The sequence below is a fragment of the Cotesia glomerata genome, linkage group LG1, assembly GCF_020080835.1.
Source record: "Cotesia glomerata isolate CgM1 linkage group LG1, MPM_Cglom_v2.3, whole genome shotgun sequence".
In the NCBI taxonomy this organism is placed as follows: Eukaryota; Metazoa; Arthropoda; class Insecta; order Hymenoptera; family Braconidae; genus Cotesia; species Cotesia glomerata.
In genome coordinates, this window is record NC_058158.1 from 34,865,068 (window position 1) to 34,885,403 (window position 20,336).

Consider the following 20,336-nt stretch of genomic DNA (forward strand, 5'->3'; position numbering starts at 1 on the left):
GTCCAAATACAAGACATACATACTCGTAAGTACGTTATTGCCGTGGTAATATATAATACATTGCTATTGACTATTGTATTTATATCAGAAAAAGTCTTTATATTCCGCGCAATGACGTTTAAGATTTTAGATGTAGATCGGTATGATTTTTACAAAATAATTTTACTGAAACATGCAGGTGACGTACAACGATAAATTTATTCTCTCTAAATAAAACTATAGATTTATTTAGTTTCTGTTCTCAGTCTCGGCTTAATATATTTAGCTATGTATGATAATGTAAACAGTTTCGGAATATTTCTTTGAATTTTCACTAGAGTAAATATTTCTCAAATAAATTGCATTACTCGAGAATTTATAAATGAGATTATTGATCTAGTCATGTGAGAAAACTGGGGCAGTTACGGGGGAGAACTGGGGAGAGAAAAATCATTTCTCGTTTCATCATCATCGTGGTAACACAACAAGGGTAAAATAATAATAAAATACAACGAAGGGTGCTGAGGCCGGTTTTGGCGGTCCTGATGGACATAGGGTTGATTGAAGCAAAATTTTACAATGAAAAAATACACGTACATGTGTTATATGGCACACATATGCACGGCAAAGTCGTTGACAAAGTTTTTTAAAATTATCCGAGTAGAAGTTGCTTTTAGGTGTATACATTTTACAAAGGATGTAAGATATAATATATTAACATGTAGTGTAGCCTATAGCGAACTTTCAGAAGGTAATAATGCAAAAGCCCGTGAAAGCTAGTGACGTTGATTCGTTCAGACAACTCTGAGAGCTCCACTCGACACTCATTATAACGTTGTAAATTTATCATAAAGAACATTTTATTATTATACTTCTCGCTGTTAATCCCTATATTTAATTATTAAAAGCAAGTTTATAAATTTAATATCAGCTACGCGTTCGAAATGACTTTTGATTTAATATAGTGATAAGCCAAGAGAATTTTAGAGCGTATTCCTCTCCCATTTCGAATCTAGGTCATGAATTATTATTATTGCTTCTTAATATTGTTGATTGACAACTGAAATGTGAATTTATTTTTTTTTTATAAATACTCTTTCAATATTTTTATTCAATTACTCTTCACTTTTTTAAATAAAATATATTTACTCTTTCTACTCTTCACTTTTTAAATAAAATATGTTTATCCTTTCATTTTAAGGAAAGAAGATAACATTTCAGATGTTTTTAAAACTTTTTACTACTTTTTCATATTGAAAAAAAGTGTCGCCCAAAATAAATATGCGGGAATATAATTCTCGTGGAGCGACTCAACTAGATGATTTTGTGCGAGGAGAAGAAAGTAAGAAAAATTCCAAACAAAAATATCCATTTGAGATAGAAAAAATTCTTCATTGAAAAATTAATATTTTTGACCCAAGAAAATTTCTTTGGTAAATATTCAAAAGTAGAGTCAACCATTTTAATTTTCATTTTTTGAACGAAATTTCTATTTGATTTTATTGATATATTTTTTTTAAATGCATAAAAAAATGAGTAATTTAAAAAAAAGAGTTAATTATCACAATTTTCAAAAAAATTTATAAATTTTTTAGAAAATTGTGATATTCAACTTTTTTTTTTTAATTGTTCGTTTTTTTATGTACTTTTCGGTACATAAAATCAATAAATAGAAATTTTATCCAAAAACATGAGCCAAAATTTTTTCCAACTTTTGAAGGCCAAAAAAGCTATCAAAATCTTTATTTTTTTTCTTTCACGACATTTATTATCATAAATGCGCCGTAAAAACAAACAAAATCAAAAAACAATTTGAAAATGTTAATTTTTTTTCTAGTTATGGTCCAAAATGGGGTTGACCCCACTTGTAAATAATTACTATATATTTTCTTGTCAAATTATTTAAAATATTTTCTATTTAATCTAATTTAACCTAATATTTAATTTTTTTATTATAAAAAAATTAATAAAAATTATTGAGCTAAAATTTTTTACAATTTTTGAAGGCAAAAAAGCTCTTAAAATCTTTATTTTTTCTTTCACGACTTTTTCTATCATAAATGCACCGTAAAAACAAACTGAATAAAAATAAATTTGAAAATGTTAATTTTTCACTTAGTTATGGCCCAAAATGGGGTTAACCTCACTTATAAATAATTACCATATCTTCTTGCTCCAAAACAACTCAAAAGAAAATTAAGCAAATTGAATTGATATTTTTATAAAAATTAATCTTCAAAAATTACAGAATTAAATTGTAATTCTATCTACAGATTGCAAGTATCTCCATCCAGGAAATAAAATCCCAAATGATAAAAAGAAGAAATGAAATCTTGAATCGAGTGTTACAATTACAAGTACACATATTACATGTGTAATGCACATATCTGAAGATAAATGTGTGTTTGGTCTCAAATAAACGTCCATATTTCGTATTAGAAGATAGAGAGCACATAACATAATAGTGCAAGCATCAAAGTGATGGAAGCACATGTGTGCATATGTGTCCGTCGAAGTAATACATGCTAAAATAAGTAGTGAGTAGCGAGTTTGATAGGAGCTGATGTAGAAGGGGGCAACGTTGAACAGCCGGCTGGTTTCTGTTCCGTGCTGCTCTGGCTGTTCACCGTCATAGCAGTTCTGTTCGGCCTTCGTGTTGCTAGGCGCGAGGGCCACTGTCAGTGCCAAGGCAGCCGGGACTATCGTCTTCGCGTTTTATTCCTCGATTCTCCTATATATACATAACATAACATAACATATGTAGTATTTATTCTCTTCATCTGGCTCTCTGTCCACATTACCTCTGCTCTTCTTCATCTTCATCATCATCATCATCATCATCATCATCATCATCATCATCATCAGTATCATCATAATCCATATCTCTGTCTTTATCACTCATTTAAACTATACCACATTATACATTATACATAATATAAACACACATGTACACGTTTTAAGTATCATATGTGTACATATGCGGGTTTTTCGCCGTGGCAAGCCGGTAGAGTGAAGCCGAAACCCAAAACTCCTCAGTGTTTGTCGAGTCTTCGCACAGTCAACGCCCAATACATCCGCGCTACCTCGACAATTTATTCAATCTGTAATTATTTAATATCTTTTATTAATTTTACATTGTTAAATAATTTTATTGGGTGGTTAAATATTACGAAACTTTAAACAGCAGGCATCTTTAAATTTTTAAAGAACTAAAATTAGCTGTTGATTTTTTTTTATTTAAAAAATTATTAAAAAAATTTTTAATTGTTCATATTGAAAAAAAATCAGAAATTTTTTTATTTGTGTTTAAAAAAAATTACCTGACATTTAAAAATTTTAAACAACTGAAGTTAGCTGTTATTTATTTTTTTTTATTTAAAAAATTATTAAAAAAATTTTACTTTTAATTTTTTTTTAAATTATTTTTTATAAAAAAAATCAGAAATTTTTTTATTTGTGTTAAAAAAAAATTACCTTACATTTAAAAATTTTTATAGAACTAAATTTAGCTGTTCATTTTTTTTTATTCAAAAAATTATTAAAAAAATTTTACTTTTAATTTTTTTTAAAATTGTTTTTTATTAAAAAAAAAAAAATAGAAATTTTTTTAATTATTTGTGTTTAAAAAAAATTACATGACATTTATTTTAAAAAAACTCCAATAAAAATGTCAGCTGGCATATTTACAAAAATTACACTCAAAAATACGGAATAATTAATTAAATTAGTAAATAAAACTGATGGCTGCTGTTTAATTTGGAGTAATAAAATTCAAAATACTCTTACCAATAATAAAAACACTCCTCAAACTAGTAAATAATAAATACAATGATAAAAAATACGATATAAAGTAAGGTAGATTTAATAGTAGTATAGATCCGGCAGCGCCGCTCTTATTTTCTTTCTCTTTCTCATCCTCCGTCTTCGTTTTTATATATTTTTTCCGTGCGTGCGTCGTTGGCCAAATTGCGTCTTCAGAATCCTCGTAACACTCGACGAAAGTGCTCAGCCGAGAAGAGACAGTTCGGGGAAGAGCGTCCAAGAAGATGGGTCGATTCCGACAGGTACCGTACGCAATTTTATTTTCTTCACAATCCATAAGCTCAATTTTCATTTCTTCTTATTTTTAATTTAATTAATGCAATATTTTAGTAATAACTTGGACTTTCCAGACGAGCGTTAGTATTGGTTTATAGGTCCCGCGGGAGGTCTAGTCATAAAGCATGTGCAATTCGCTCGGGGTTTAACACACCAGACTATCGATCTGCTTCATAACTAACAGTTATTTACTGTCAGGTTATCTGAATTATTAAAACTAAAAATATTATTTTTAAAAATAATTCTACTCCAAAAAAAAAAAATAAAATAAAATACTAAACGTTAAAATTTATCATTTCAGACTTGAGACCACTGTCATTACTCACCTTCATTACACCTCATTATTATATTCGTGAGTGTGTGATGTACATAACATAACAAAAAAAAAAATATATAATAGTGAAAAAAAATGTTATGTATGAATCGTGACTGGATTTCGCGGGTAATCGCGATGATCCTCGATCCACTATGCAATATCATACACCATTGGCTTATCTGTTAATCTTTAAAGCCGTTTGATGTGACTACGAGTATGTTTATTTATTATTTTTATTTTATATTTTATATTTTATATTTATTATGAACGACGTAGTGGATAGAAGTTAGACGCGGTTCTAGAGACTACAAACCGCGATCATGCGCCAAGAATAATGTCTTTTGTTCAATAGATATCGATGGACAATCAGATCCCAGAGTGGACCTAAAAATTATTTTTATTATTATTTTACTCAAGCTATTGTTATTTTTTAACCACATTGTCTCGATACTTTACAAGGATTTTTTTTAACTGGTGTCTCTTTATACTATGCCTGCTGCTGATACAATAAGAGTTATTTTGTTGGTTGCTGTTATGTTGTGTGTATTGTTTAAATCGGTCACGAAATAAATAACGCTCGTAAAACGGAGATAAAGTAGTTTCTAACTAAATGAATCATCACGTGGCCGACGCTGTTGCTTTTTTTTTATTGTTTCAATTTCGTGTATTTTTAATTCTACTTTTATCAGCTTTTTTAAACAATTTCTTGTTTTTAATTAGTCCAGATAAAGATAATAAATAATAATCAATAGTCATTTGCCGGTAATTAAATTTATTTCGGCTTAATTGAGGGCGTTAAGTAGATATTAATTCGTTAAATATTTTTGTATTGTCGCATATGGTAATTTAGTAGCGTATGCTTTTTTTGATACACACTGCGTTGCTCTTGGTTACGAGACACGGTCGAGCGCTCACAACTGCGTCCGATAACGGAGATAAGAATGAATTATCGTTTGGTGCTGCAGCGTGACCTTGTATTAAATGTTACGCAAGTTCCCGCTTTTAAAGTACTGACTACTTTTGGCATATTTTTTTTTTTATTAAACTTTTAAATCGACAGTTATTTCTTTAGCGGTTACATAAATCCTTCTAATTTATTCGCATACACGAATTTTAGCCGTCAGTCATTATAACTTTTAACAAATTTTATTTTATTTTTTTAAATTAATATCAATAAAAAAATTTATTACTCGTGCTTTATCACTAAATTAAAAGTTTATAATTAATTAAAATATTTAATTTTAATTTTTTTGGAGTAAAACTCCAAGCTAGAGAAAAGTTTGCTTCAATAAACTGCAATTTTTTAAATGAACTTGATAAAAAGAGATAATGTTATCTATTTATTTTTAAAATTATAATTTCAAACGTTTAATTATTCCGAGTCATGCTAATAAATATTTTAATTTATTATTTATAATATTTATTCATTTTTAAATTTTATACTTTTGTATTAGAATTATTTTGTTGCGTAATTCTACTAAAAAATAAAATTAATACTGCGATAGACGTCAGTTTGTTGGTTTTACTCCATCTGCAATGGACTTGCTTTAGAATTAGTTAATTATACAGCTCGGTTGTTTAATCCAGTCTGTAATTACACAACAAATTGTTTCAATCTCCAACCAGCAAACATAGATTGTATTTTTTAATTTTTGAAGAAAAAAAATTTTAATTGAAATTTAAACTTTTATTATTTAGAATTTTTGTATAAAAATATTGAAATATTAAGCGATAAAAATATTTGCTAGGTCGAGTTGACACGCGACTGCTGAAAGTTACTACGGTAGATACTTGATATTGACAATTTAAATTTTTTATGTCTTTAAGTAGAGCATGAAATAAAAAAAAAACTAATAGTTAATAAAAATTAATGTGAGTCAATAAATCAATATTTAAATAATATTAATTAATCTTGAAAGTGTCGATAATTTTTAGCGAAAGCATATTAGTTAAATCCGATTAAATATTAAATATCCGGAGGGATTGACGTGTATTCAATACGGGTCGGTTTTACGAACTCGGTAAACTTTACCCGAAGGTGAATATTTATTCGCTTTATAATTTAAATTTCATTTTATTGATTTAAAGTCTTAATTTTTTGAGCGTATTTATTTATTCGACGGCAATCACTTACTTCCGTTACTCCTTACTTGCTATATAGCTCCCCTCGACACTACAGACTAGTTGTGCCAATACAACGTTAACGCACTACCGTCGAATTCGGTCAATGGGTTAATAAAGTTGTCGGAACCACCGCAGAATCTCCTCAGAGGCATTACAGCCTGCCTAAACTTTTAGAGTTTATTTTTTATATTATTTTAATTATGGAGTAAGATTTTTAGGATAAAAAATTTTTATGAAAATTTAAGTAGCAGATACTTAAAAATTTTTTGAGAAATAAATTACTGCAAAAACAAAATGACATTTAGAAATTTTAATTAATTAAAAATTATTTTTTGGAGTAAATTTGTTTGTTTAAAAAAATTAAAAATGGTCAAGTGACAGCTAACTTTAATAAAAATTAATTTAGCAGATATTTAAAAATTTTTTTAGGAAATAAATTGCTGTAAAAAAAATTGACATTTAGAAATTTTAATTAATTAAAAATGCAATTTTTTTAAAATAATTTTTCGGAGCAAATTTATTTAATAAAATTAAAAAATAGTCGTGACAGCTAACTTTAATAAAAATTAATTTAGCAGATATTTAATAATTTTTGTAACAAATAAGTTACGGAAAAAAAAATTATAAAAAAAAATTGATAAGTAAAAATTAAAAAAAATTCAAATTTTAGAAAATAATTTTTTAGAACAAATTTGTTTGTTAAAAAAAATTAAAAAATGGCCAAGTGACAGCTAACTTTAATACCATAAAATATGACATCAAATTTACCTGTCACTTCACAATTTTTTTAATTTTCTTTAATAAATAAATTATGGCAAAAAAAAAATTATTAAAAAAAATGGACTTGTAAAAATTTTAATAAATAAAAAATGCAATTTTTTAGAACAAATTTGTTTGTTAAAAAAAATTAAAAAATTGTGAAGTGACTGCTAACTTTTATGTCATCATAAAATTTTTAAAATTTAAAATAATAATAATTTTATTTCAATTAATTTTTTGAAAATCTAAGCTTTAGTATTTTTATTTTTAGCCCTCCAGCTAGTGAGCAGCGCAAAGCGAAATGTAGAATTATTTTTTAAAAGTAGCCAGTTGGGATGAGAATCGGACCTTTGTAACAAAAGTAAAGTGCAGTATATATATTCATAGCACCAACGTAGTCCACTTCCCCTTGATAGTTAGTTGAAGGTCAAGGTTTTCCACCCCGCGAGTTACCTGGGATGGCCGGGAGGCAGCACGAGCGAATGAGACCGCGAGTGCGCGAGCAAAGCGCCAGGGGGATGTATAATAGTAATAGTAATCTAGTGGGTGGAGGCGTGGGATGAGGATGAGGATGAGGATAAAGATGAGGATGCGAGGGATGAAAGGGAGGATTGAGTGAGTGGGCGTTCGACATTAGATTGCAGGCCGGGGGACGGATTCGCTTCGTCGGTACCCGGTTGAGGGATAACGGGGGTGTACCATGAGAACCTGGTGCCCAGTATTTATAGCGCCAGCCAACCGGTCGATAACGGATACAGCCACTGCGCAGTTCTGATACACTGAATATCCCGCGCACTCTCACTCACTTTGTTATTAATATTATTATCATTATTATCATTATATATCATTCATTTTCACTCCATGCTCTATATATACTTTAACTCTTACTCTATATAAATTGATTGTCCCTGAAAATTTTCCACCTCTATTTTTACAATCCTAGATTAAGAATACCTCTCGCATTCTCCGCTGGTTAAAAAAAGGTTTTAAATTTTTTTTTTATAAATCCCGCTGAGATTTGGCCACTTTTATTTTATTTAAACTTTTTATTCTTTCTCTTCTACTCTTTTTCTCACTCAGTAAATGCTTGACATTGCATTCACCCGAGTTATTTATTTTCATTTATCTATCCAAAGTTTTTAAATAATTCACCGTACACGTGTCGCTAAAAACCTTCAAATATTATTATTAAATAAAATAATAATTAATTCCGTGCCATATTTTTTTCTTGTCGACAAATTATTATCATTATTATTACTATTATGAGTATGGGATATTGAGTAATAGGAATAGTTAGAGGGGTAAGTGCATCAGTAGTTCCCTCTACGTCCTCCTACCCTTTGAGTTGTCCGGCGTGCGCCGTCTCTCCCAAGGGTTGCGGGTGTGCGTGGGCGAACATTTCACTCCGGGTGGGAGGACCCGGTCCCAAGGAAATACTCAACCGCGAGGCAGCTGTAGATACTCGTCACAATGTTCATAATCGTGACTTATCGCTTGGTTGCTCTGTTAAAACTCAAACATTTAAATTAAATATAAAATGAAAAAAAGTAAATTATTAGCATTGGTATTATTAATTATCACCGAAGATAATTATGCAGCCGTGTGCATACTGTCCGTTCAGCAGAGTTAGTTCTTGTGCAGCCTCAAGGTCACCTTAGTAACATATGGTCAGTCGTATAATATTATTTCCATTAAAACATATATTTTTTATCGCTTAATTTATTGTAACTATACTTTTAAGTGTTATACTTTTTTAAGTATCGCCTGGTTTTATATTTTTTTTCCTCAAATATAATTTATATATTATATATTAAGAACTTACGTCATTTGACTACGTGGACTAGCCTGGTATATACCAATAAAATAATATATATTTTTTATTACTTGAAACTCGCGAGTAGAAATTCATTTACATACCAATAACAATGATTGAAACAACAGCAATTATTCAAATTGCACAATAAATAACTGGAAAATGAATATAATTCTAAATGACTCATCAGTTTAAATAAAATACTAATATTTTAACTTTTATGCATTGGTGCTTAAGAAAAAAATAATAATCCGTCTTTCAGTGATCATTAAATGTAAATAAAAGTCATTAATATGTCACGTATTTTTTTTTTCTATTTGTTACAGTCAGTCGTCTGCACTGTGAATCTGAGTCCTTTAAGATGGACCTCATTCTCGACATCAACAGCTGGCTTTATCCAATGGAACTCGGTGAGTCATATATTCATCTATATCTAGTTTTCTATTCTCCGTCTTATTCATCTCGGTGAATTAACACATTTAAAATAATATTTTAAATAGTAAATTAATAAATAATCTGTATGTACACATTTTATGTTATTTAAAAAAAAAATATTTAACACAGTAAAAAATTTTGCTTCATTGCGTCAAAAAATTTTTATATTAAATATTTAACATTTAAATGTTAAATTTATACATAAAAGTGTTAAATATTTAACAAAAAAATTTCTTTGACGCAAAATTTTTTACTGTGCAATTATCAACTCCAAAATAAATGAAATATTACATCGACCTTCGATAATTATCTCTATTAGCAAATTGTTAAATAATTGCTCGCATTAAGAACGAAGGTTAAAATAATATTACCTTAGATAGCATAAACCAGTCACTTTAATAAATACTAGTGATATTATTAGTACACGCAAATTAAAATTTATACGATACTAGTCGGCTTATATTTCAAAACGTCGTAATGTTTGTTTACACCTTTGATGACGACTTCCATGCGGAAATTAACGATCGATAGTCTTACGATGTCATATCACTACTACTGGTCATCTCATATGTCACCACGTGCTCATTACCCTGCATGCTGGTCTCCCAATTACAGTCATAATACGTCAGTCACTCGCCGAGTGACACCTTAAATTCATTAAATCATTAACTATACATAAATACAATTAAATTCATAACAATTAAACTTTTTAGACGTAAAATATAACAATTACTTCACAGTCAAGGTCGCCGGGAGCTTGTGTGCTTGGTAGTTAAGCTGCACGCGATAACTCTCCTTGTATATACAAAATAGAAAAAAATAGCTGTATATACTATAATAAGACTCTCATATTAATTCATACACATATATTTTTACATGGGTTATATATTGTGTGCAAGACTCGAAAACAGTCACGCGGTGTTTTTATTTTTCCCCTACGCAGATAGGAATTCAAAGGCTTCTTCCGTCTACGACGTATATATTAAAAAATAGTGTATATAGCTGATAGCAGGTGTTACGTATTCTTCCGCGTATTTTTACCCCCACTATATCGTGGTAAGAAACCCGTCCCCCATAGAACCATCGACCCAGTTCCTACCAAACCAACAACTACGTCTTCATTCATACAAATCACCGGTATTTCTTATCCTCTTCCCCTTGCTTGTTCTACGCAATTATTCTTTATTTTTTTTATATATAAATACAGATTTTTCAATTTTTAGTCTAAAAATAATTTTTTAATTCTATTATTTTAGTCTTGAAAGGAAAATTGAAATGTTTCATTGAAAAAAACTCGTACGGCTTAGTTTTGTGTAAATGGAAGAGTTTTAATCTTGGGATGTAACTCTTGGGATTTTAATTAGAAAAATTTAATTATTTTAATGGAAATATTTATTGTGATTCATGAAGTATTATTGTGAAATTCTTACGTAATGTAAAAGTTGTTTTTAAAAAAATTATTTTAATATTTTGGAGTATTTTTTTTTAATTTTTAGATTTGGAATTTTATAAGTAATTTTAAAATTTTTCTTTTTAAAATTACATTTTTTAGTGATTTATTCAAGACATCTCAAAATTAAATACTCAGACGCGTTTTAGAATAATTTAGGAAATCCTAGAAATAATGAATGAAAAAATATCAAGACATGAATTTCCATATATTTTAAATGAAAAAAAAAAAAAAAAAATTTCTATAAAAGGTTTGATATTGAAAAAAAAAAATTTTACTTTTATAAAAATGATTATATTAATTTATGATTAACGTAGCATTCATCAAATGAAAAAATTATAATTTTTAATTTAATTTATTCGATAAAATTTCTCAATATCGTTATTTAAATAAAAAATTAATTAAAAATAAACTCATAAATTAATTAACAAAATAGCTTAAACAAACTCTAAAATTTCAAAATTTTTCAATATTAAATCCCAGATAAATTAAAAACAAATACATAAATCCCTAATTAACACTTGTAATTGAATTAAAAAAATTAAAATATAAATCATTATCAATCACTTTAAAATAATTAAAAAAATCAATTAATCCCCCGATTTCACCCACGTCTTCAGAAACCCGTTTAGCGTTTTGAGTATTAAGAAAAGTGTACATAATGGAGTACATATACATAAACATATCTGGTATCTACATATACCCAACAAATGCACGATACGATGGGCAAAACGACGAAGGTTATAAAGTCATGGGCTAGGCCGCTGTATTGACGCGTGGCGGTTCAGGCTTGCGCGAGGTGACGCAACCCTTTCCTCACTCCCCTCTTACCCCTGGCCACCATCCCTACTCAAGGAGATGCACACCAGCTCAGCGTGTTCCCTGCACACTCACGGTGCCGACTTGCTCACAACTATCCGCCCCCACCAGGCGCGCCTCTAACCGCGTATAACTACCCGCTACCCGAGCCGTGGGCTCTTCTCTCCCGCTACCGCAAGTTCAATGCCAAGGTCAAAGCTGGTACGACTCGCTGTTGGCCACTAGAGTCGCTCCGGCCTCCGGCTTGCTCTCTCAAACCGCGCTAGTTATTTTCTTCTTCATAATATAATAAAACATATAATATAATACTACTTATGTTACTTCATATGTACGTGAGTCGATACATTATTTATTTATACTACTTACTTTACTTTCAATTAATTCATTTCTTCTTTTTTATTTTATTTCTTCTTTTAATTAATCAAGTTTATTTTTTAAATTATCTCTCATTTTAATTAATGTCATTTTTTTTTATAAACTTTATTATTATTCATTTTTTCTTTTAATTAATCAAATTAAATTTTTTTTAATTCTTTGCAAATTATATTAGCGATTTTTTAAAAATATTTTATTGTTATTTATTTCTTTTTTTAATTAATTAATTTTTAAATTCTTTGTAATTTAAATTAGCAATTTTTTTTTAATATTTTATTGTTATTTATTTCTTCTTTTAATTAATTAATTTTTAAATTATTTGTAAATTAGCAATTTTTTAAATATTTTATTGTTTATTTCTTCTTTTAGTTAACAAAATTTATTTTTAAATTTTTTATAAATTAAATTAGCCATTTTTTAAATATTATTATTTATTTCTTCTTTTAATTAATAAAATTTATTTAAAAATTTTTTGTGAATTAAATTGTCATTTAAAAAAATTTTTTTATTATTATTTTTTTAAATTAATTTTAAGTTGCTCTAAAATAAAGAAAAAATATAAAAATACCCTTTTAAGATATAAATATCTAAAAAAAAAGCACTTGCAGTAGCAATTAAAATAAAAATGTGGGAGGAAAAAACAGAGGGTAGTATTACCAAGGTCGTGACGTCCTTTAAATCGAATGACAGCAGTGCCGAGTTGTGTATGTATATAAAACGATCGATAGCTCGATGTCGTCGCTAATGTTCGGGTGAATTCGGTCCAGAGTCTGTTATGTATTCTGCGATATACATAGACATACATATCTAGTACAATCTCGTCATTGTCGTTGTCTTTTCCGCTATGCGATGTTAGCAATATTAGATATATGTACACAGATAGAATCCAATATAATGTACAATATTGTGAGCGACAGAGATATCTGTAAGCAGTGTCTAAGAGGGAGCGACGTGCGGTTACATTTAAGACTCACGCCATCAAACTGCGTCGTACATCTTTTGAATTTTCATAATAATTAGTATCTATAAAAAAATATGAGGTGATTTGATACGTGATGGAAGGAAATGAACAAGAAGATTATTCTTATCTATCTTATTAATAATAACGACGTTAAAAATGAATTTGTCTTGAGAAATAGAATAAGTAAATGATTAGCAATAATTTATTTATAACACATGTTGCATAAATTCTATAATTTCATTCATTTCCTCAGCGGTATTAACGCCAAATGTGTTGCTTATAGTGTGTTTTATTAAGTATGTAACATAATATAAGTGGCTGGTCGCGTATTCTGAGTATCTATTAGGTCTATTTCTTCAGGAAATGTGAATGAGGGAACAAGAGTTGTTTGTTGGCAATAGAGCTCGAGATAAATACTCTCTTTTAGATGACATTACGTTTGTTTCTTTTTTTTTTTGAACTTACAAAGCAGCATTGTTTAGATCAACATATGTAATCCTTTTTAATTATAATTTTCTGAGATGCCAATTACAGTTTTGCGAAAAGATAAATTGTCAGTTCGCTGAAAATTAGATAACGTATGTCGTAACTTTTCTTTTTTTAACTTTTATCTATATTATTTTTTAATGATCTATAATTTTATTTTAAAATTTAAAAATTAAAAAATATCAATTTTTATAATTAATTTCATACACAGTAAAAAATTTTGCGTTAAAAATTTTTATATTAAATATTTAACACTTTTTTGTACTGATTTAACAGAATAAATATTAAATTTACACATAAAAGTGTTAAATATTTAACATACAAATTTTTAACACTTTTTTGTGTTGATTTAACACACTGATAGAAGGATTTGTTTATAGTTAAAAATATTTGTTAATATTTAAAAATCATTTAATAGAGACAACTTTTTAGTCCTTAATAAATATTTCTTAGTATTTAAAAAATTTATTAATATTTAATAAATGAATATCAGATTTATTAAATACTAAGAAATATTTATTTAATACTAAAAAGTCGTCTCTAATAAATGATTTGTTAACTATTAGCAAATATTTTTTGGTACAAATAAATTCTTCATTGCAGAATAAATGTTAAATTTACACATAAAAGTGTTAAATGTTTAACACAAAAATTTTTAACACTTTTTTGTGTCGATTTAACAGAATAAATGTTAAATTTACACATAAAAGTGTTAAATATTTAACACAAAAATTTTTAACACTAAATTTTTTGACGCAATGACGTAAAATTTTTTACTGTGTAATTTTTCAAGTTCAGAATTTTTCGCGTAAATTTTTATTTAAAAAATAAAAACCTTACATTCATATTTTATCCTATTATACTCCGTAGTTCGTCTCAGAATTTTTTTACCGTGACAATTCGGGATTGGAAGAGCGCCAAGAGATTCGAGTATACGTGAATCCGGAAAAACATCGACATTCTCCAATTCCCTTTTTTTTACGATCAATCACTCACTCTCTTGTTACTTTATTATTTTTAGTTTATACATTTCGCCTCGTCTTGACTCTTTAAACTTCAGTACCGGCTTTGCGATAAATTTATATTATTTTTTAGTTTTATTTTTACGCTCCCATAAAAATATTAATCTTCTTTCGAATATATAAAAGTCCATTACAGCTATTAATTTAATATTGATTCAATTTAATGTCTTACTTTATAAGTAATAATTCAAGTTAAATAAAAATAAAACCGATATTAATAAAATATTTTATTTTCAGGTGATAAATTCCGGCTGGTGCTCGCAACCACCCTGAGAGAAGATGGATACCCCGATGGCGGTGATTGGAACGCTATTGAGCAAGAAGGAGGATCTAGAGCAGACAGTTTTGAATACGTAATGTCCGGGAAAGTTTACCGCATCGAAGGAGATGATCTCAGCAACGAGCCAGGCAGCCGACTGTAAGTATCGGAAAACTTTTTAATAAATAATTAATAACTAATATAAACATAAATTAATTATTCAAACAAATCTTGGATCCTCCTGACTTATCGCGATTTGATTATATACTCGAGTTTCAATCACGATCAACTTTTGTATTTAACAGCTCATATTAATATATAATGTAATAACTCTTTATAAATATAAAGCGTAGATCACAAAACGTCTTTATGAGACTTTGCTATAAAGTTTTAGCTGGTTTATGAAAACATCCGATGTAGGTCATGAATTAATCAATATATTTTATCAAGATTACGCTGGTGATAATCCTATCGAGTGACTAAAGTAATTGATTGAACCTTTTTATTCATTCAGATCTGCTTTAGATCACTTCTATATATCAGAAATTTTAAATTAAATAACAACAGCGATCAATAGGTAATTTTTTTTTTTTAAAAACGGTTGATAGTTAATTTTCAAACATGTTTTGTTCATGTATAAAATATAATTTAAAAAAAAATGCTTTGATCTTCGATGGATAATCAAATTATCTATGAAAAAAAAATTAACTTGATTCAAGAGAAAAATTCTTGAATCAAAATTTACTTAAACCAAGTAAAAATTTCTTAGTTTAAGAATTTTTTTATTCAAATCAAGAAAATGAAGTTCTTCAAAATTAAGAACTTGATTCTAGAACATTTCTTTTTCTGTGTATCAAAGAGCAAAGCGCTTTTTTTGAAAATTTTCATTTATTTATGTAAAAAATGGTTTTTAAGATTCCATTTCGAGGGTTTTCTAACGCAACCACGTATCTCGATTTTTTAAGATGAAAAGGTTCAACTGAAAAATTAATAATTAATTATAAACGCGTTACTGAAAAAAAATATTAACCAGATTAATAATAAATCCGATAGTATTTTTAGAAAATACAATTGATAAATATTGTTTTTCGATGAATATTAATTTTCTATAAGCTATTTTTCACCTCGTTTTCAAAATCGTCATTTTTGAGATACGAGGTTGCGTCAGAAAGCCATCGATTTGTTGTACAAGTATGACAGAGATACTTCCGTTTGACCAATAGATGGCAAGAAAAAAGTGTAAGCCCTCCTTAATAAAATGAATTATTTATTTTAAAAAAGTAAAAATTAAATTTTAAATCAAATCCATCAATACCGGCTGTAAAATATTTTTTACCGAAAAGAGGGCAGCACTTGACGGTGTCTAGGATTCCCGGGATTAACAGAAAAATCTTTTAGTTTGAATCGACCATTTTGGTGATTCTGACTATCAACTGTGCGAGTGAGTGATAAATTGAATTAATTAAAGAAGAAATAAATTAAAAAAGAGTGAATTTATTGAATTAATTGCTTGGAGAATAAAATAATTGTTTGAATTAAATTAAATGGTCGCTATCGGAGAACAGGGAGCCACTCTGCGTTCACTCGGTAGGTAATGAAGCGGGTGAACACAGCTGGTGGTATCTCAGTTTTCCGAGTGCGTTATCAACGTTTTCGCTTGTATCGGCAGTTATAAGTCCAATATTTTAAAATTAATAAAATGAAGAATACAAATGGTGATACTAATGAAGAAATGAATATTTTCCCTAGCTGTCTGTTTGAAAATTGTTAATTAGCGGTACAGAGAAAGCTTAACGAGTAAGCTGATCAAGAGTAGTTCATATAACAGAAACAAAAAAGAAAAAGTGGTAATGGATGTAAAATAAGAGCAAGAGATGAGTGAAATGGGCGGGAGCTTTAAATAATCCAGGAACCCGTGGAGCGATGGTAGTTTACTGGTTGCAAGGATTTATGGGGGCGTGACAGCCGGTAATGAATTATTGATCAAGGACTCGATGGAATGTGCTGGTACTTGTGCTCCTGGCGTACAGAAACAGGATGAATGTGGCTAATCCATGGCAACCCCTTTATGTGCTTGGACCTTCCGCCATCCTCGACACCGGATTGGAACCAATGGCAGTCCTACTTACGCGGTTCATACGCTTTATCTCGAGCTACCAATCGCAGACCGTTTAATAACTTTAAACATCCAATTATCACGTTAATTAATTTTAAAAAAAAGGGAACAGAGAAGTTAGAGGCAACCACTCGAGAAAAAATATCCAGACGGTATTGTTGGCCGGAAGCGAGTCGAGTTATTTCTGAAAATAAACGACATGGAAAAAATATCTTTGTCAGTTGTTCGACGTTTATACAAAGTCGTTATCGCAACCCTGCAGTATTTTCTATTCAATTTATTTTTAGATGTTATGTAATTATTCAAAGGCCGTTCAAATAATTGTCTTATTTAGTTACTTGTTATTGTTATTATTATAATTTATTGTTCTGTATTTTAAATTATGATTGTAACTGTTTGATGGTAGGTAAAAATTTTGTTTATTCAGGGGGAATTAAATGGACACAATAACAAATTGTAAGAATGCAGTAAACGTTTTGTGTCAAAAGCACCTGAAATTTCTGGGAATGCTGGGAATCTTTACAATAAACTTGATCCGGATTCAAAATACGGTTTCTCTATTATTTTAATTCACTTTTCTAAAGATAGAATTATATTCACGGCTTATCATTTTTTTTACGCTACAATCATTCACTTCTATTTATAGATTACATTTTACGGTTTTTACTATTATAGATAAAGTTTTACGCTAGACTTGATTCAGACATTTTTTAATTATTTTATTATTTTACAAAAATTAGATAATCATAAAAACTTTTAGTAAATTTAATTTAAATAATTCTTTCATTCTTGAATTTTTGCTTAACAGCTATAACTTGTTGATTTATATATCGGTTTAATAAATTTAAATTTTGGGTAAATATTTACAAGTAGGGTCAAAAATTTTAATTTTCATTTTTGTGAACGAAATTTCTATTTGATTTTATTGATAAATTTTTTTTAAATACATAAAAAATAAACAATTAAAAAAAAAAAGTTTATCACAATTTTAAAAAATTTTCAAATAAATTTATAAATTTTTTAGAAAATTGTGATATTTAACTTGGTTTTTTAATTGTTTATTTTTTTATGTATACTGAAAAAAAAATTAACTTGAATCAAGAGAAAGATTCTTAAACCAAGTAAATAATTTTTAAGAGTTTCTTTGTCTTGAATCAAGATGAAAAATTCTTAAAATAAGTAAAATTTAGTTTAAGAATTTTTCTATTCAAATCAAGAAGATGAAATTCTTCAAAATTATTTACTTGGTTCAAGTAAAATTTTTTTTCTGTGTACTTTTCAAAAAAAAAAAAAAAATACATCAAAAAAAGATAAAACAGAAATTTTATCCAAAAACATGAGAGCCAAATTTTTTTCCAGCTTTTATAAATGATTTTTCAATTGAAATATTAATTTTTTGATATTTTTGATATCAACACCATAAATTCGCCGTAAAAACAAAGAATTAAAAAAAAATTATTATGATCCATCAATTAATCAATTTTTTATGGCCAAAAATAATTTTGACCCACTTGTAAATAATTACCAAATTTTAATTTTATAAAATAAATAATTATGACTATAAAAAATTGAAAATTACAATTAAAACAATTCGTACGTGCCTATGAATTTAAAAAAGCGCAATTAAAGTCTAACAAAAATGCCCAGCCTAAAAAAAACATTTTATAGATCGAGTTTTTACTCTAATTGTGTTTGCCCAGTAAATTTAGGCTAACCAGATTCCCTTGAAGTGATATAATGTGAACTAGCAATAAAAATTATGAAAAGTTTATCTTTAAAGGCCTAAGTGTAAGACCTAAGACGTTTACTGCTTATATCACCGGAGTAACGACAAAAAAGTTTAATTTAGAAGGGAAGATCGTCTGAGCTTGGGTGTTTGAAGACAATGTAAGTGCATAGCAATATATAACACAAAGTAGAGAAATTTAGGTTACATTAGCTTAGTTTACCAACAGCTGAATCCTTTTAGCTCCAACTAGAGATGTTATGTGTTGGTTGAGTAGATTGTACGCTCTTGCTCTCAAACTCCTATGCCGCTTCACTTACACCCGTATTGTATCTGCTGTCATAATAATAACACATCCAAGCATCCACATGACTACATGTCTAACTCAACCTTTAATGTATCTACTCGTCACACAGTAATTGTAATAATAATGATAATAATTACATTAAGAGTAAAGAGACTATAAAACAGAAGCTCTAAGATGAAATGAAATTCTTATCATTCTTCAGGCTTTTTATTGCCGCTTCTATCAAGACAAACATTTTATTGTTTTAATTCGTCCTTGATTTTGTTCTTGAGAGTTTAACTTTAAAATTTATTTCTTATTTTAAAAATAATAATAATAGTAATGATAAAAGTTATTATAACTGAAGTGTAAAAAAGTGGCAAATTCTTTTGGTTGAATAAATTCGATATCTACTTAAGCTTGAGCACACTCTGGAATAAGTTGTAGACAATTATCGTGCCTCATCGCCGGAAGGGGAGCGGTGTCCTTGTAACTCGATGGCTAGAGAGAGAATATCTGGCAAATCGGGTCAAGACCTTGGGAAAGAGAAAAAGTTATTTTCCTGTCTCGAGTTTTCTTTTCCGTGTTAATTTACTATTTTATTATTATTATTATATATGCTACATTTATTTTATTTTTATTTCATTTTATTTAGTTAATTTACACGCTCGTAAATGGAACAAGCTCTTTTTGCTCTGCACACCAAGATCTGCAGTGGGCGTTGGAAAAATAATAAATTGCTTCATTGATTTTTTACTCAATGCCGGAATTAACCGCATACATTTTTCTCTTTGTTTACGGTTCTAGTCTATTTTTTTAAGCTAAAATAATATACCAGTGTAAATATTTCTGGTTTAAATTATCTCAAAATTTAGGAGTTAAAATTTTTTAAATAACATCAAATAAATTTATATTTCACTAAAATATAAAAGATAATTTATAGGACTTTTTTATGATAAAATTAAAGTCCTCTCGGTTTTTATCGTCCTAATACAAACAAACACCTGATGAATTTTTATCTTTTTTAAATTAAAATAATTTCCTGCTCAAAAAAATATCTACAAAATTAAACTAACAATTTTCTTTAATTTCAAAATTTTGTGGCCATTGTATTGATATGATAAAATGGGTTTTCATGGTTAAATTTGGTATCGTTGGAAAAGTCTTGACCTGGAGTTGTGCCTTTTCATGGTTTCATAAGTATTCAGGCTGCATTCGAAAATGCTCTATCTCTGGATACATAATTAAGAAATGACCTTGTATCTCGTGAACTGAATTGACATTTTCAAAGATATAAACTCACCCCGACATT

General features: G+C 28.3%; 1 protein-coding gene and 2 long non-coding RNA genes across 5 annotated transcripts in view; 1 reads left to right on the plus strand and 2 right to left on the minus strand.

Annotated features, from left to right (window-relative positions):
* LOC123274598 (DNA-directed RNA polymerases I, II, and III subunit RPABC3-like) overlaps nucleotides 1-20,336 on the plus strand; it is a 41,575-nt gene that overhangs the window by 4,291 nt on the left and 16,948 nt on the right. The window contains exons 1-4 of one of the 3 annotated variants that reach the window (XM_044742306.1): nucleotides 2,999-3,082; nucleotides 3,958-4,043; nucleotides 9,416-9,499; nucleotides 14,875-15,055. In XM_044742306.1, the coding sequence (XP_044598241.1) occupies nucleotides 9,451-9,499; nucleotides 14,875-15,055 (230 nt within the window). In that variant the 5' untranslated portion in view covers nucleotides 2,999-3,082; nucleotides 3,958-4,043; nucleotides 9,416-9,450. Of the gene's footprint in view, nucleotides 1-2,613; nucleotides 3,083-3,957; nucleotides 4,044-9,415; nucleotides 9,500-14,874; nucleotides 15,056-20,336 lie in introns of those variants that run through there. The other 2 variants (XM_044742289.1, XM_044742298.1) reach the window with 2 other exon arrangements.
* Nucleotides 3,883-4,605, minus strand: LOC123274618. Its single transcript, XR_006511535.1, has 2 exons — nucleotides 4,404-4,605; nucleotides 3,883-4,280 (listed from the first exon to the last, which is right to left on the minus strand). It is a non-coding gene; the product is annotated as an uncharacterized LOC123274618 (long non-coding RNA).
* On the minus strand, nucleotides 9,902-10,869 carry LOC123274622. Its single transcript, XR_006511536.1, has 2 exons — nucleotides 10,258-10,869; nucleotides 9,902-10,171 (listed from the first exon to the last, which is right to left on the minus strand). It is a non-coding gene; the product is annotated as an uncharacterized LOC123274622 (long non-coding RNA).